Here is a 17509-nt window from a genome sequence, read left to right on the forward strand (position 1 = left end):
TAAGGACCAAGTATGGAGTGTGGACTGGTAGCTAGAGCGGTGACAGTTTGCCTCCAGGGAGCTCTTGAGCAAGGCCCTGAACCCTCAGCTGCCCGGGACGCCCGTCCAAGGCAACCCCCTCGCTGTGACATCTTCATTTCATGCATGTATAGGTCCTGTTTGTGTGTGTGTGTGTGTGTGTGTATGTGTGTGTGTATTTCGGACCTGTGTGTGTATGACAACAGAGTGAAAAAAATTAAATTCCCCTTTGGGATTAATGAAGTATACTGTATCTTCTTCAGAGTTACTAGCATGGCGTTATTTTAGGTACTTTTGGGTGATCAGGACTTATGTTTTTGCATATTGCAAATGAGGGTTTTGTCAGCGTCACGTCTTATTTCTGTTCAGTGGCTCTAAATTTAAATAAAGAATGAAGTCATGCTTATTTTTCGAACTGTACGGCAGTGGTCCTGCGTAAATGATAGCCTATTTTATTTTTAACATCTTCATAACACTTACTTGTTATTGTTAAGTCCTTGCATTGTCTTGCCAAAATATATTTCTATGTCCTCCTCCTCCTTTTTCCCAGGATCTCTTAGAACAAAGCATAGACTTTATTTTCCTGTTTGCCCCTGCGCTGCTCACTCTGCACAATGGTCCACTGATCTAAAAATATGCCAACAGAAGAGTTCAGATAAAACAAAAAAGAACCACTGAGTGTTTTCACCAGTTTACTTTAATGCATTTCCCATTGCATCCAAGTCTTAGTCACATGTTTCACTCTTCATTCAACAAAGTGCATTGATTAGACAGCAGTATTGGCAGAAGTAAATGTATTGGTGGTGGAGTCGTTTGCAGTTCTGCAGTAAGTGCATATTTTTTTTATCTCACGTGTCCATTAGGAGTCTTAGTTTGCTTTAATAAATTCAGCTGATAGGAGTCATTGAGGAACAATATTGGAAGAACTACTGACAAAAGAGCAGAACACACAGAGAGTGAGTTAAAACCTTTGAATTTGAAGTAGGCCACAAGCAAAGGTATGCCAAGGTAATACTTTTTGAAAAGGTCACTGCCTCTTTGTGTTAGAAAACTAGAATTTCTAAAAGTAAAACATGAGAAATATGTTTGAGTTTAACAAAATAACTGTTTTGCATTTTACAAAAGCTACTCATTAAAAACAAACTGACACCACTAAGGCTACTCTGCGCATTTTCATTACAGTACTCCTCTAAACGTAAAATATAAAAATTAAGTCAACATTGCAGTCAAAAGGGAAAGGGGACCGGGGCAAATGTGGGTTAGGACTTTTCAGTTTGGATGGCGCCTTTGAGCACAACACCGACAGTTTCCAGTGGCGTCCAGTGTGGCCTTGGGGAGGGGTGGAGGGGGTCAAGCATCAGGGGTCGGGGGGACGTAACAGGAGGCTCCTTCAGGCTGAAACACAAGGCACGCAGAAAATAAAGAGAAAAAAAAATAAGGTCACACATTTTCCCAGTTATCTGTGGTGGTTGAGGCAGCCACCATCACCGCTACGCCTGTGCCACCCAGCGTGCCCGCTCCTCCGGAGGCACATCTGAAGCTCACTTAGCAGCTTCCTCTAACAAGGCGTGACAGGGGCTTGCAGGGGTTGGGAGACAGCTAAGGGAGGCGGGAGACGAGCACTGCCATTCCTTCAAAGCGTGCTCTGTGGCTATTAATGCAGCGGGTCATAGATGCCTGACATGCAGAGAGGGACTAAAAGACATGCTTTGAAGATTAGGATTATTACTATCATCATCATCATCACTGCCACTGCCTCAGAGGAACAAAACAAAAGGGAATTGTGGGATGTTTTCGTTATGGCTCCAGATGATCCCCAGGCACTGTGTGTGCTCACTGAAGCTGTTTGCACATACAGACAGTGGTGGCATCCCCTTGTAAATAGGCTGCTGCATTATTTTGTTTCCTCTAACTTAACACCTCAAAGTGCACGCCAATGGAAAATACAAGCGCCAAGGTGAAGCAAGGGGAGCATCAGTGTTAGTATATGAGATTTATGCATCTTATATGTAAAGGCAAGAACATTATATTGCAGTGAATGCAATAACGCTGCTTCATGGGCACAGTATAGGAAGTATATAAAGCAGACAGGTTGACTGACTGTTATTATTCGGAGGCCTCTGATTTGATAGCAGGGTCAAAGAGGCACACAAATGCAAAACACAGTTTAATTAATCTGGTTACATAAATGCCAAATATAAAAGCTACGCCGAGGGGACCTATTCATGTTGTGGTTAATGTTTGCTACCAATTCACATAATGTTTTACTGCCCTCCAGTGGTGCAGCAAGAGCACTGACTCAGAGCAGTGGGGAAAGTGTTTTTACCTGGATAGTAGCAAGTCAGCATCAGTGACGTCGCTCGTCTTCAACTACTCAGCCTCTTCCTCCTGTTAGACGAAATAATCATGTGTAAATAACAAATATGGAAAACAATGAAAGATGTAGAGAGAATGTATTACAATCTGTGTTTTGAGTTGATTTCTGTAGAACTGTTATGTGATTACAGCATCTTAAGTTTTCCTTTGTCAACTAATCTAACAATTCAGTACAAACTGGGGTGGTCTGTGTGTTATGTTGTTTTAGCCCCTTCCTCTCAGCGACCCAGGTCAGATCCATCGGGCGGGCGGAGCTTAGAGCTTGGTGGATTTAAGAAAAAAGATTACAGTTGGATCTGCTTAGTTTGTTGCGCAAATAAAAAGAAACGATGACAGATGGTACAAAAAAGCCAAAAGCTCTCCCCTCTTATTGCTCTCCACCAAGACTCCTAATTCAGAGAGAATCAGTGATTACTGGGTCTGAATTTTCACGTTGCTTTAAAAGAGTGATCCGCCCTCTTAACAGGCATGGATTTCAGTTGTTGTTGTATTTACTACCTGTGTTTCTTCCACGTCTTCTTCTTCTTCTTCTTCTTCCTTTGAGATGTTAAAAAAGAAAGAGAAAATGAGGGGGTTGTGTGAAGTCATGGTCCGAATGACAGTAAGGTGAGAGGACTTCACATATTAGTGTTTGTTGTGGGTGTGGGTTAAAAATGGAGGAGATGAAACCCGAGAGAGGTGCGGCCAGTGGACACGACAGCAGGGAGGAGAGAAACTAAGGGAACTAATGACCCAACAGATTTCCGTTTATCCTGGGGTGACCTAAGTGAGATAGGAGTGGTGCTTGAGGCAATGCACCATATAAGATGGTGTTTTAAGTCATTACATGATGTGTTTAAACACGTTGCAGTGGAAGTTTGATGACTGAAGTAAACAACACACTCACTAAGGGACAAAGGGAGTTTACATCATTATCTATAATTAGAAGCCACAATCACTTAATTCCATCCCGTCATCATTAATGCTATCGCAAAGAGATCGACACAACCTGGAAACAAATTAGGCAACAGCTCATAATCCAGTGGGTCATCTGATGCAACTTTTTCTGTTGTTTCCTCCCGTTGTTACAAAATAACAAGAAGTGCTCCATCTCATCCATCCTCTTTGGAGCTTGTCACATCCACTTTGTTTCAGGGTGCTCTTGGCAAAAAGAAACAAAAGGCATAACTTCGTCTTAAAAAAAAGAGAGAGACATGTCCCCCTGTCAAGTCAGAGTGTCCCCTCTCCGTGCAACACAACCAAACACGTCCAAGTTATGCTTGTGTGCACACAGGCGGAGTTGAACAACACAACAAAACTTTCCACCTGTTCTCACAGCATCAAAACAAAGTAAAGACGTCTTGGCAGACTCTGAGAAAATGCCTGAACAAGTGTTCTTCAGTGCACACTGGACTAACAATAAATATTGTATGGTGCCATCTTTGAAGTAATGCACATCAATGAAAATCAGAGTCACACACCCAAAATGTGCACCGGACTGCACAGCACACAACTGCCCTGGACGGAGGCAGCAGAAATGTTTGCATACACCTGTACACACAGTCTTGGTATGCAATCATATCATGCATAAAAATCCCAGTATGATTCACACCATGCAAAACCAGGACAAATATACCTCTTCTACTTCAGCCTCTTCTTCTTCCTATGGAAGATGACAGCATGTGGTGTTTAGTACAGGAATTTCACAAAGAAGGAAAGAAAATCAACGTAATTCAGTACCCGTATATGGACTCGCATGTTTGTTACCACACTAAATCCACCTTAGGTTTAGGTCGAATATGTCATATTTATCATGCTGCACACCATCAGGCATCTCCGTGGAAAATAATCGACCATGCAGCACACAGAGAGAGGTGGGGAAAAAAAGAAGAAGAGCAGCAGAAACCTCTCAAGTCTATAAAGCCTAAAAAAATACAAGACGCCACAAACTACCTCACTGCCTTGTTCGTCTTGCTCCTGTAAGAGAGGTGGGACAGCAACAAAAGAAGAAGGAAAGGTGTAGAGGAAAGAGGGCAAAGCAAAGCAAAGCAGTGAAGCATACGTGATAGAAGATCAGGCAGAAGCTGGAATGTCTCAGAGAGGCAGAGCTCTTTTCACACAGCACTTAGAACAGGGACATTGTTTAAAGTGGACTTTTTTGTTATATCCTAGGATCTAGAGCAGTCTGAACTCTCTGGGGAAGTTAACCCAGAGTTAAAAGCAATGCTGTGAGAAAAGCTGCTGAGTTGATCGCGAACAAGTCTTAACCAAGAAACCCTGTCTTCATCGCTAAAAGGAACAGTTTGTCCCCAAATCAAAACTACATATCTTTCCTCTTGGCTGTAGAGCTGTTTATCAGTTTGCCATCTCTCCAATATACTGGAACTAGATGGAACTCGGCTTCTGGTGCTCAAAGCACCAAAAAGTTCATGTAAAATTTATCAGCAATGTCTCTTTCCAGAAATCATGACCCAGTTACTCAAGGTAATCCACAGACCTTGTTGTGAGCAGTTTCACGTCGGAACAATTTTCTTTCTACCTGCCAACTACATCACAACACAAAACGAAGCATGTATCTATTGATAGCTCGTCCAGCACCACTGAGATAGCTAACATTACAGTTCAGCTGAGGAGGACGCCATTAATGTTTACACCTCGAGCTGTCACAAACAACAGCCTCTCATCAACAGGTGCAGATGTACAGAAAATAGCTCAGAGATGAAACTGTTCACGACAAGGTCTGTGGATTATTTTGAGTAACCAGGTCATGGTCTCTGAAAAGAGACATCGCTTTTGAGTTTTTCAAATGTAATTTCTGGTACTATGTGCATCACAAGTGGAGTGCCATCTAGTTCCATTATATTCACGAGAATGCAGACATCTCTACGGCCAATACCTCCAACACTCTGCAGCTCACACCAAAACAAGCTAGACTGATAAATAGCACCACAGGTAAGGGGGAATCAATGTGTATTTTTGATGTGGGGGTGATCTGTCCCTTTAATGTGCACACACCCTCAGGGCTGCTTATAAAGCTTATTGCTGTGAGGACACTGTAGTAACTGAAGGCTACCCTTCAGTGAATCAATATTCACTCATCTAATGAGTATGAGGACGCTGTTTAGAGAGAGTAAACTGTAAAGTGAAGCTATAAAAGTGCACAGTTCAAAAACAAGATCTTAAAAATTGAGACGGATGTGTTTCCCCCGCCCCCAGCGGAAATTACATCCCTGTGTGTGAGTGCATGTGCAGATGTGTGTATGTGTCTGAGGTTGTGTGAGTGCAAACAGGGATGCAGAAGAGGGTCAACCCTTAAGAGCAGACTGTAAATTCAATGCACACATACTAGAATGCAGATTCAAAGTAATGTGTCTTATGTAAGTAAAAAGATTTCACATTGTTCAATATATTACATTATTACCTGTCAGAAAATAATTCTTATATCGGCAATGTACTTGTGACAAGCACTGGAGGTGATATTTTAAGTCACCGCTACATATGTGAGTGGATAGAGACGATGCACACTTGAGGTTGCGAGCAAAACCTCTTAGCGTGGCCAAAAGTGTTGTCCTTAATCTTAACTTTATTCTGACTCTGTACTTGTTGGTGGGACAAAGTCCAAGAGAAAATGTAAAGGAATGTTTGATAAACTGTGAGGTGGCAAAGGAAGCAAGAAAGGAAACTGAGGAAGGCGAGGCGCAGATTACAACACATATCACATGAATCTACCTCAAGCTGTCGTAGCTCTTCTTCCTCCTAGAAGTAAAATGACAGACAGCAGGTCAGCAGGCTGTGTGGGGAGCAAAAGAGCACCATAGACATGCACTATAGAGAAGTCTCCCTATTTAAAATGAAAACTACATAGGGATAGTTGAGGTTGTCAGGAAGCAGCTACAGAAACTGGGAAGGAATGAGGAACAGGATGTTAGCGGAAAGAGAGGAAAACAAAATGGTTAAAAATGGAGTGACGTGATGAAGAGATGAAAGAGTATACAGATTAAGTGGAAACAGCAGACCGAGACCCCCGTCCCACCCCAACCTAAAAAGAGCAGCCTTCCCCAATCTCTGCACCATCAAACCCACACTGCTGATGACTATACAGAGGAACCGCAGAAAGAGACGATCACCGACGTACAGTTACCTCTGACTGCAAATCCTCTTCCTCCTGGAGGGAGCAAACCAAGAGATGGACAAAAGGGCAAAGAAGGGGTCAAATGCCGTACAGTGCGTGCATGAGGAACAAAACTGGCGTGAAGACCAGCAGAAGGACCTCTGAAACTGATGCATCTAAGTCATGTGAAGTCATGAGTCAGGCGACTGGAACACAAACTGAAGAGACATGCTAATTCTTACATGCAGCTTCCTGAAGTAAAAGACGTTTATAACCACAATAAAAAATGTTGTAAGGCAGCTGAGACTTAATATATCCCACATTACCAGGGCAGTAATACCCATAAAAACTAGGTGCCAAAAAGTGGAATGAGGCATTTCCTTAAAAAAAAGTTCCCTGTTAAATGTATTTTCTTGGTGGTGTGAAGCTGTTAAATTTGTTTGATGATCATGACATGCATTCCCACCACAATACTCTGGAAAACTGTGGCTGAATGGAAGATATTAGTTTTTAGAGGTTACAAAATAGGGAGAAAAAAAAAGAGATTTCAAGCATTCAAATGCTTGTACGCAGTCAAAGGGATGAGAAAATAAAAAAATCATCCACTGCCCTTGAACAGAGAATAGGAGAGGTTACACTAAAACCAGAGTTGTACTACAGAGGCGAAAAGCATTCACTTATGAAAAGAAAATATATTCAACCTGTTTTTCTGAATTAACAAGATTATTATCTTGTTAGTTAAAAAACAGAGCAGTATTTTTTCTCCAGTGAACATTACAATTCCATAATATAGCCTACATTGCAAATACAGCACACAGTAATTTACAGTGACAATGAGTTTGTACCTCTTAGTATGGCTGATCATCCTCTGTGCAACATACTGGGCATTAGAGGTTAGCATTGGATCAACTGTGACTATTAAGGAGTGTTATATATATTTCAACAAATTCCACATGACTATTGATTAGAAACAACGTTTGAGTAAATATGTCATGTATGACATAATACTACTCTATATTTACGACAAGTAAATATTAAAAACAAGTTTCAGTCAGGGTTTAGGAAACAGAACTCTCCTGAAACTGTAACTCTGAGAGTTTCAAATGATATTCTAATGTCCTTTGATGGAGGTGACTGTTTTGTGTTAGTACTTCTGGACCTCAGTTCTGTATTCAACACAGTAGACCATGAAATCCTCATTAACAAGTTGCATGACTGGCCTTGGCATATTAGGCAAAGCATTACACTAGTTTTCTTCATATCTCTCTCCATTTCTCCATCTCTATTGGTGACTTTGTGTCTGATTCCTCTCCACTATCCTCTGGTGTCCCACAGGGCTCGGTTCTTGAGCCTGTTATTTTCTCTATATTTGCTGTCATTGGGACAAAAAAATAAACAGGTATAACACTGCATATCATTTATATGCAGATGATATCCAGCTCCACTTCTCGTTTAAACCTTGTGAGCCTTTCAGGTTATCTAGGCTCCTTGACTGCCAATTAGGGTCTGGACCGCTGAAATGCTATGCTAAGCAATACTAATAAAAGTCAATCAATCAATCAATCAATTTTATTTATAAAGCCCAATATCACAAATCACAATTTGCATCACAGGGCTTTACAGCATACGACATCCCTCTGTCCTTATGACCCTCGCAGCGGATAGTCACTTTGTCTTTATGTTTTTTTTCTTGTTGTATATTGCTCTTGTGAAGCACTTTGTGACCTATGTCTGCTAAAAGCACTGTATAAATAAATTTTGTTTACTTAATTACTTACTCATTTTACAAAGACAGGATACACTCTCACTAATAGACATTCTTTTTAAAGCTCTTAAAACCAATGGTAAATGACAATCAGCCTTAATTCTACTTTGAAATATCAAACAGCACCCCAAGAAGATAGTTTTCGCATTATTATTATTAACCCAGCTTTCAGGTGAGAATTAAAACAAATGAATTTGACAGGTAATTGACATCTTACAAGTTCAGCTCATGTTAGTAATCATCATTTTCAGATCAAGCAGACATCAGTGTGTTTGTGCACGTTTGATAAACCTACCTGTTCTTCTTCCTCCTCTGCGTGGGCCTGCTAACAGAAGAGATAAGATAGTATTAGAGATGTGCACATAGTTCGGACTAATCCCCACACACAACACATACCGGATATTCATACTGAAACACAACAGCACCCACAGATCAGGCTTATTGAACCAGACAAAGGGGCCCTACTGACCAGGACAATTAACAGTGATTGGATATGCAGTGGAATGCGGGATAAACGACAAGTGGTGACAATATCATCAGCAAAATACAAGGATACAAGTGGGAAACAGCCAAAAAAGCATAAAAAGTTGCAGGAATACAACAATAAAGACGTTCAATGTCCAATGGTGCTGAATAAACAGTGAACAACAGCAAACAGTTACACGTTACATGTTTTTGGTTACTAAATAGCCGAACCCAGAGAGAGACTTTAACAAAGAGATGCAGTACGAGGACAACAGGCACTTAGAAAGGAGGCAAACCCTTAATATGGAGGAAAAAGACAACATTAAAGGGACAGTGGAGACGCTGAGGGGAGGAAAAACACAGCATTCCAGAAATGATGGGAAAGTAGAGGAGAGGACATTCAGTTCAAAACATTCAAGGGACGGAGTGAGAGGAAAAACTACGGGAGGTGGGATTGTAGTTGGGGGCAATTACTGTATCCTGTGTGACCTCGTCTGTTTCTTCCTCCACCTCCTCCACCTCTTCTGCGGGGGCCTCGTCTCCTGCTGTTTCTCCTTCCACGGCTTCATCATCTCCTTCTGCTACCTCCTCCTCCTCCTCCTCCTCCTCGCCACCCTCACCTTCCTCCTCCTCCTCATGTGCAACCCCATTGCGCTCCTCCACTGGAACCTCCTTATTGTGAAGTGAAAACAACAACCGGTGGTCAAGGAAAACAAATGATGTGATTAAAGAAAGAACTTAAAGTTTTAAAAGCACAGTTGTTCAGACACTGCTTCGACAGCACAAAGACGGTCGGCTCATCAGTTGGAGGGGTTGAGAAACTGTAATGGTGGGTGTTAGTCAATCCTAGGAATAAAATGGAGAAGGGGAGGAAGTAGTAGCATTTAAAAAGGTGGAGAGTGGTGAGTCAGTGCTTCCTTTATAAGAAAAGTTTGGAATGATGCATCGTGAGTTGAAGACAGCCTTTAGGTGAGAATCAGACATCATGGCCTTAAAGGAATGTTTCGACAACAGTATGAGATGTAACATGTTTAATAGAGAATTTTAGTGGCGCCTGTAGGTGGATTTTGATAGCTTTGGACAGAGCCAGGCTAGCTGTTTCCATCTGTTTCCAGTCTTTGTGCTAAGCTAAGCTAAACGGCTGCAGTTTAGCTTCACATTTACCCTACAGGCATAATAGTTTTTCCATCTCTCAGTGAATACGTTTATTTCCCAAAATGTTGAGCAGTAAAAGCACAGGGGTACCTGAACTCCTGCTGGGAAGAAAATGCACCTAAAATGAACTCGGTGTGCTCTTTGTTTGTGCAGCACTGCGTTATACCCTGCGGGATAACAAAAGGTAGATCACAGGTTCAGCTAAGCAGAAGTCTTCAGTTGTGTTTTTAGCTATCGACATCCAAAAAAGATCCATGAAATCTTCCTCAGTTACTTTAAATCCCAAAGCAGAAAATCAGTGGAGTAGAGGGATTTGTGCTCATGCATTACTTGAATATTATTCAATTTAAAAGATGATCAGATTTAAATATCTAAAGTGAATGATGTCTGTTCTTTGGTGTCTTCAGATCTGTGTTAAAGTGTGTCTAATCTGCTCTGTGGTGAAACTGATGACCAGCAGGGATTTTCTTAAGGGAGGAAAATCGTTAGAAAGTCACTGGAATGAAGGTGTGTTAAAAACATTAAATGCTTTTTAAAAGTATTGAACTAAAACACAATAATGAAACCAAACATCACATTTCACACTGCAAATCAAACATACCCCACATTGTAAAGTAATAACTGTGGACAGGATTGCAGGAACATGATGCTTCACACTTCAGCACAGTGATGCAATGTCACAGCGTTATAACGACAGCTCTGCATATTGTGTTATTGTGAACATAAAATGTGTCACTCATGCAGAACGCAGTCAGATTAGTCAACGTGATGACTGGGACAGAGTGGAGTAGAGGAAATTAGGAGTCTATTTGAATAAACAGGTATGGACAGATGTTACACTGGATGGAAAGGAAACGGTGAGAGTTTAAAAAAAAAAAAAACATGAGGGAGAAATGACACGACGGCATTACTATTGAGTCATCGAGGTTCCCCTCTGCATTAGTTTCCTCAGCGTGGGTCCCGTTCTCCACTATGTCTGCCTTGTTGGCCTGTTCTGCTTCCTGTGTTGATGAAATGATCAGGTTTAACATAGGTGTATCAGACGGGATCGGGGATTGAGATTTACTGTTTCACCAGCTAATGTGTCCTCTAAGTTTTTAGGTTGCAACCACTGAATATTTTCAAACCAAAATGATTTCTTAAAGTACAATCTTAAGTATCCATTTAAATATATTTAATAGTGAGATAAAACTAAGTATGATTTTGAAAAGTGAATCTTAAAAGTCTTAAGTAGTTCTGTCCAAAATTGGATTTATCACTCACAGATGTGTCAGGTGTTTTAACTTGCTATTACTCACCACTGAGGTAAAAGTCAGTCCTTTTTTCCCCTGTATGAAGTGCATTTCTTTCATGAAATGACCTGATAGAACCTTGAAATATTCTGGTGTACAGATGATTAATTGTGATGTGTTTAAAGAAGCTAACTTTGTCTCATAAGAGTTGAAAAAAGGCAAAACCGACTATTTACTGTAGTGTCTATCACTCTAGTGTTCCCGACTGGTGAGTCCTGGTCCAAAAGTGGGTCCCGGGTCCATTCTGAATGGGTCACAAGTGACTCATGAATATGTCAAGTTTGTAAAAAAAACACACTTTATTTTGAAGTACAATGAATTTCTGGCCAGGGCTTTTACTTTGGAGCTCCGTTTCCTGCTGTAGAGAAAGTGACTAATGGACAGCTACATCTAAGAGATGGCAAAGTAGCTCAATGACATGGCCAAATGCAAGTAAGATGCTGAATATATTGAACTGTGTGGTACTTAAACAAATGACCAAGGAGAATCTGGACCCTGTGGCCGGACCAGTTGGAAATCACTGCTCTAGTAGGTCACAATTATACACACTTCATCAGTTATCTATGAATTTTGTCATTGGCAATAAGGTCTGACAACATAATTATCTGGTATTGTTTACAGTGTTTTGTTCTCTGTAGCGTTGCTTGAAAATGCTTGTGCAGCATCTGGTTTAAATAAGTTTTGCTGTCTTGTAAACCCAGGTGGGCTGTATGCATGACACAAAAAAAAGTGCTCATCATATACAAGTATTTGGCAGGTGTTGATTTCAGGCCCTGAGCAGGGCTTTAAAGTTGTTTAATAACCTGATCGCTGCTTGATTAAAGGAGCTATATGAAAGAAATATAAAGCAAATAGTCATAAAATCCTCCTAATATGTCACAGAGACTAAGGAATAATGTTCATATAACATACTGATCTAACCGACAACAATAGTACAGCCAGAATATTCGCATTTAAAGAAAATTTTACGGTCCGCAAATCATGTTTATGTTTTGAATTTGTGTTTTGGCCTGTTGCACCACCCACCGCCGTCTACCAGTCACGCAGTGAGTAGAGTCTCAGCATCAGTTACAGTTACGACTGAGCTACAGCAGCACGGCAAGCAGCATTAGCAGTGTCCCGATACATAGCATTAGCAGTCTCCTCAGCTGTATCCCGGCAGCAGCGTTAGCAGCAGAGAAGCCGGACTTGCTCGAACGGTCCGCTGGAAAACCGAAGATCAAGGACACGGCGACGCAGCCCTGCCACGGCAGCCGCCTGTGGGCAAACAAATCAGTCTCCAGCGTGCCGCTGTCCAGCAACCTCGAATCTGTAGGGGAGGGGGGGCAGACACGATTCGCGGCTGTATTTTGAATTTGAGTGCAGTAACCGTTTTGGCCACATTCTTACATACAGCGCCTTTAATTTAGTCGTTAGCACAGCTTAAATGATTCTGCTGAGATTTGCTGCTTAAATTGTATTATTCTAGTCATTAACTAATTGGTTTCACATAGTATTCACTACAAAAAGCTAAGAGTATTGCAGAGACCCAAACCAGAATCTGTTTGACTGAATTTAAACATGCTCAAGGAAAATCTATAAAGACTCTTTGGTTGAACTCTCCATGCTGTACCAAGACTGCAGATTTACCGCCTGGCATAGTGGTGAAAGACATTAGATTATTGTGATTTTAAACAGTAGAAAACAGAAAATAGTTCCAACCTTTGACCCAGGAGGAGGGGGCAGCCCCAGGAAGGCATACACCGAGTTGTCCTCCTTGGCATCGAAGAACGTTTCATAGTCCTGCATGAAAACAACAGAAAACTTTCTTTAACAATTCACTACATCTGCTATTCCTACTGTCTCAACATGTGCCCTCGGTGGAGTGTGTCTGCACGGTGTAATAACTGCACATACAGTAGGTTCTCTGTTTTAAGCACAGCAGTGTACATTGATAATGGCACTTTACTCCTCCTCCCTGACCATGTGTTCTGGAGTCAGCCACTGGTAAAACTTCACTGTGGGGATGTCTGTGTGTACTCACCCCACAGTAGCCTTCTTCATTGAAGATTTGAGGGGGCAGAGGGATGCCGTTGGCGGGCTTCTTTTCCTCAGGGACATTCTGCCTCATCCACATGCGGTTCTCCTCATTGCAGGCGATGTCCAGCTGAGTGTAGTCCACTTTAAGAGCCTCCAGGAAGCCGACCACATCTTGCTGCTTCTTCTTGATCTGGGATGGAGAAAAATAATAATAATAATAATAATAAATAATAATAACAATAATAATAAATAATAATAAAGATTACAAAAAGAGAGGAAGATACTTTATTAATCCCCAGGGGGAAATTCAATTTTTTCCAGTCTGTTGTGATACATGCCCAAGCCCAAAATACACACACATGCACAAACAGGACCTATATATGCATTAAATGGAGGGATGTCAGAGTGAGGGGACTTCCCATGAACAGGTACCCCAATTGGCTGGATTCAGAACCTTGCTCAAGGGCACCTCAGCAGAGCCCATGAGGCCAACTGACACTTCTCCAGCTAATAATCCCAACCCAAGTCATATAGATTGAGCTACTGCTGCGCCCAAAATGCAGTGATGCAGTAAAAATGCAATATTCTTGTGTTTCTTTAGGAAAGTACTTGTACACCATTTAAATACGACACCAAGGGTTGTGTTATACTTTCTCCTGGCCCCATCCCACTACATAAACACATAAACTATGGCTGGAACAATTAGTTGATTGGCAGAAAACTAACTTTTTTAATACTGATTAATTATTTATCAAGCACAAATGCAAATATATATCGCTGCATACTGAATATCTTTGTGTTTTGGAGTGTTAGTTTGACAGGAAATGTAAACTGAAGGTGTCATTTTGGGCTCTGGGAAGTCATGATGGTTTATTTTTGACTTTTTTGGTTACTATTCTGACAAATCAGTCTAAACAATTAATCTTTAAATGAAGAAAAAAATGATCAGGCCAATATTGAAAATTTCAGTTTTATAGTATATGCATATATGTATGTATGGATAGATAGATAGATGGATAATAGAGTTGGGAATCACCAGAGGATCCAAAATATGGTATTATGGTATTATTATTACAATATTATTGTGATTTTAAATATGTTTTGATAGTATTGAGCGTCTCCTGTCCCTTTAATGTTGCTTTTTTCTTCCATATTAAGGGTTTGCCTCCTATATAAGTGCCTGTCGTCCTCGTACTGCATCTCCTCGTCAAAGTCTCTCTCTAGATTTGGTTATTTATCAACCAAAAACATGTAACATTCCTGTTCACTGTTCTTATTCACTGTTTATTCAGCACCATCAAACATTCAACGTATTTACTGTTGTATTTCTGCAACTATGCTTTTTTGTCTGTTTCCCACTTTGTATCCTTGTATTTTGCTTACTATTGTGATAAAATATATTGCGATATATTCCCTTTTTTTCAAACTGCAAATTATTAACATCTGTTTTATCTAATAAGATAAAGTTTTCAGTCTGTTGATCTCACTTCAGCCATTTTTTTGCAGCAAAATGTATCTAGCGGACTGACAAAGCAATTGATTATATTATTCGAGTAGGCTTGTAATATTATTAATTTATATAATTTAAAAATCGTGCTCTGGTTGGCACTGTGTGACGATGCGATATTGCCACACAAAAATATTGCGATATTATGCTGTAATGATTTCCCCCCAACCCTAATAGATAGATAGATAGATAGATAGATAGATAGATAGATAGATAGATAGATATCCCAAAAATAAAATACAAAACCAGTGGGTCTGAATTTTCAAAATACACCAGTGCAGTCATGAATAGACATCTACTCATTTCTAACCACAGTATGTGTAACTTGCATCTATCCCTGGACACACAGGATGGAAAACACTGGAACATGCAAACAAATCCACCCAGAGGACAAAACAAAGTCTTTCTGCTGTGAGACAACACTGCTGGCCAACTGGGCCACCATGTCACCCCTGGACTGCTTCTAACTGCTTCTTTAGCTTTGCCTAAATTAGATTTAGAAGATCAATTCCCCTCCCCGCTGCAGTGATCACCCCACCTACTGTTTACACAATCACCTCAAGGTAAATCTAAATACCAAATAATATGAAAAGGCTGTTTCTTGATGCAATATCTCCAGCAGCACCGGTTAGCCTGTGTGGTCTCTATAACGGGGTCCATGACATGAAACACTTTGGGAGCCTGTTCTAGAAAGCTCTGCGTGGGAATCACACCGACTTGCGGGATAATTAAAGTCCTGTCGCTCTGCAGAAGTAAACACTGAGTATACATCAAGCCATGAACATGCCTGTTGATATACATGTGCGCAATTAAAAGCAAGTGACATTAATTTGGAGTTTTAGCGCTCCTGAATCGAGGTGAGCCAAAGTCCTGATCGGTATAAGCAGTAACAAAGTTGGCTCTAATGAGAAACGAGTCGCAGGCTGAATGCTTACCGCAGTGGATCCCGATGAGGTGGCGAGAAATACTTTGATCACCATTTTGTTACAATATATTTTGTAGAGTATGCAACAAGTAGGCTCTTAAAGGAGTAGTCGGCCTCCTCTATTATTAGAGCTCACCCAGGACGGAGACATAGCACTGAGATCACACACAAACACACACACACGTACACACACACACACACACACACACGGCTATTTTTGTCTCCGGGCTCCATTAGTGCAGGATTGGCGGGTTGGCCCCTAGGGGCGCAGCACCATACAGGCTGATTGGCAACTTCAGCTGTCTGTCGGCGCAGGGGACAGTGAAGTTAGGCTCCAGCTCCTTGCTGAGTGCATATATGGACAGAAATAGCACTGACCAGCGCTATACGCTGTCAGGCTTTGGTTTCCAAACGCAGGAACTCGGGCCTGTTTGGGGTCCTTGCATAAGTCCCCCAACAAAATGGGAATTTGTTCACTTAATTCACACAAAATGATGGGTTCTCAACTTGCTTTGCCCAGGGGCCACTTTTGCAAAAATAACAGGAGACCAGTGGCCAGTTAATAAACAAACATTACTAATATTAATCAGTAGATTATATGTAATAAATTAATTACCTGTTTTCAACCTGTCAGCATTTGCTGACCTCATTCCTCTTTGCCAAAAAGCAAATCCAGTGGCAGCAGACCCACACAGATCAGATGTAGGCCTATGCAGGGGCGATGCAGGGGTGTAATATGAGACAGTGGGTCCCTGGGCACAGATATGCAATAGGCCCCACCACCTCTCCTACACTGGAGCAAGACACACAGACTTTGTGGTGGGTTTCCTCTTTTTAAAATTGTTTTGTGTCTCCCTTTTCCACCAAAATCAGCGCATGTACGCAGTTTTTTAAACACAGATAAACTGGCTAAAAATAGGCTATAGACTCCTTTCCAGTTAACTGTAGATCAGCGCTGTGTACACGGCTCTGCTGCAGAAGGGTATGCCAGTACAGGAGTAGAGAGGAGCACAATGAAAATGTTACAGTAGTTACTTCTTTTGATATATCTCTAACTTATTCTGTCTCTCAAAAATGATGTTCGAGTGCTGCTTGGGTGGAGACGAACGGTATTTTGTGGTGATGAATCATTGCATCTCACCGGTAAAGGAGCTAAAATTAGCACACACACCAGGGTGTTGTCTTCTCCTCAATGCTGATCGAAGCTGGAGGCGATAAATACCCATGACTACTGCAGAGTCATTTGACCTGGGTGTGAATGCTGATTAAAATCTTTCCCACTGCATTAAAAAGCCAGATGTTTGTGGGTGTTAGTGGTTTTTTGTACAGTGGGAAAGGGGCTTTATAGTGTTTATGCATTTTTTGTGGTTCTGTGTCTCTTTGAGGTCATTTTGTGTCATTTTTCTCATTTTTTTAGTTATTTTGTGTCTCACTGCTGCTCCTTTGCAGTCATTATAAGTCTCTTTCTGGTCAGTGCATGCTGATGTTAGTGGCATCTTTCAGGTTAGGGCCACCGGGGCCCCTGACATGTGGCGGATCCTCCACTGGCACTTTTTTTTTAATAAACAAGCTCTATTTTTATGCTTTTTTATGCATGACACCTTATCTAATTAATAATCATTTCCAGTGTGAATAAATTCACTTTCAATGTGAATTACAAAAATGGTCAAGGGGGCCACCCAGCACCCTATTGCAGGCCAGATTTCGCCCATGGGTTGTAAACTGAATATCACTGCACTAGAGGATGTTGTGATTAAGACACTGTTTATTTGACCCTTCAGGTGTCACTCTCTGCTGCTGTCCTTGTACAGAAAGCACAAGGTAAAAACTTCTTGACGTACAGTATATGTCTTTCTTAAAGCAAGCAATTCACTTTTGACTAATGTGTACTTTTTTA

At 41.1% G+C, this 17509-nt stretch overlaps 1 protein-coding gene across 50 annotated transcripts; it reads right to left on the reverse strand.

Moving 5' to 3' along the window:
* Positions 1 to 697: 697 nt before the first annotated feature.
* sh3bgr (SH3 domain binding glutamate-rich protein) lies at positions 698 to 15817 on the reverse strand. 50 transcript variants are annotated; one of them, XM_078167188.1, is made up of 12 exons: positions 15623 to 15817; positions 13185 to 13370; positions 12863 to 12943; positions 10781 to 10870; positions 9204 to 9386; positions 8545 to 8571; positions 6515 to 6538; positions 6103 to 6129; positions 4010 to 4036; positions 2893 to 2931; positions 2345 to 2406; positions 698 to 1413 (listed from the first exon to the last, which is right to left on the reverse strand). In XM_078167188.1, exons 1-11 carry the CDS (start codon positions 15665 to 15667, stop codon positions 2389 to 2391), a joined length of 747 nt encoding a protein of 248 aa, XP_078023314.1. In that variant the 5' UTR covers positions 15668 to 15817; the 3' UTR covers positions 698 to 1413; positions 2345 to 2388. The 50 variants fall into 50 exon arrangements, with proteins under 50 accessions (XP_078023314.1, XP_078023313.1, XP_078023312.1 ...); XM_078167187.1 differs by having other exon boundaries at positions 8545 to 8574; XM_078167186.1 differs by having other exon boundaries at positions 9189 to 9386.
* Between the last annotated feature and the right edge of the window lie 1692 nt (positions 15818 to 17509).

This window comes from Epinephelus lanceolatus, chromosome 4 (assembly GCF_041903045.1).
Source record: "Epinephelus lanceolatus isolate andai-2023 chromosome 4, ASM4190304v1, whole genome shotgun sequence".
NCBI classification, from domain to species: Eukaryota; Metazoa; Chordata; class Actinopteri; order Perciformes; family Serranidae; genus Epinephelus; species Epinephelus lanceolatus.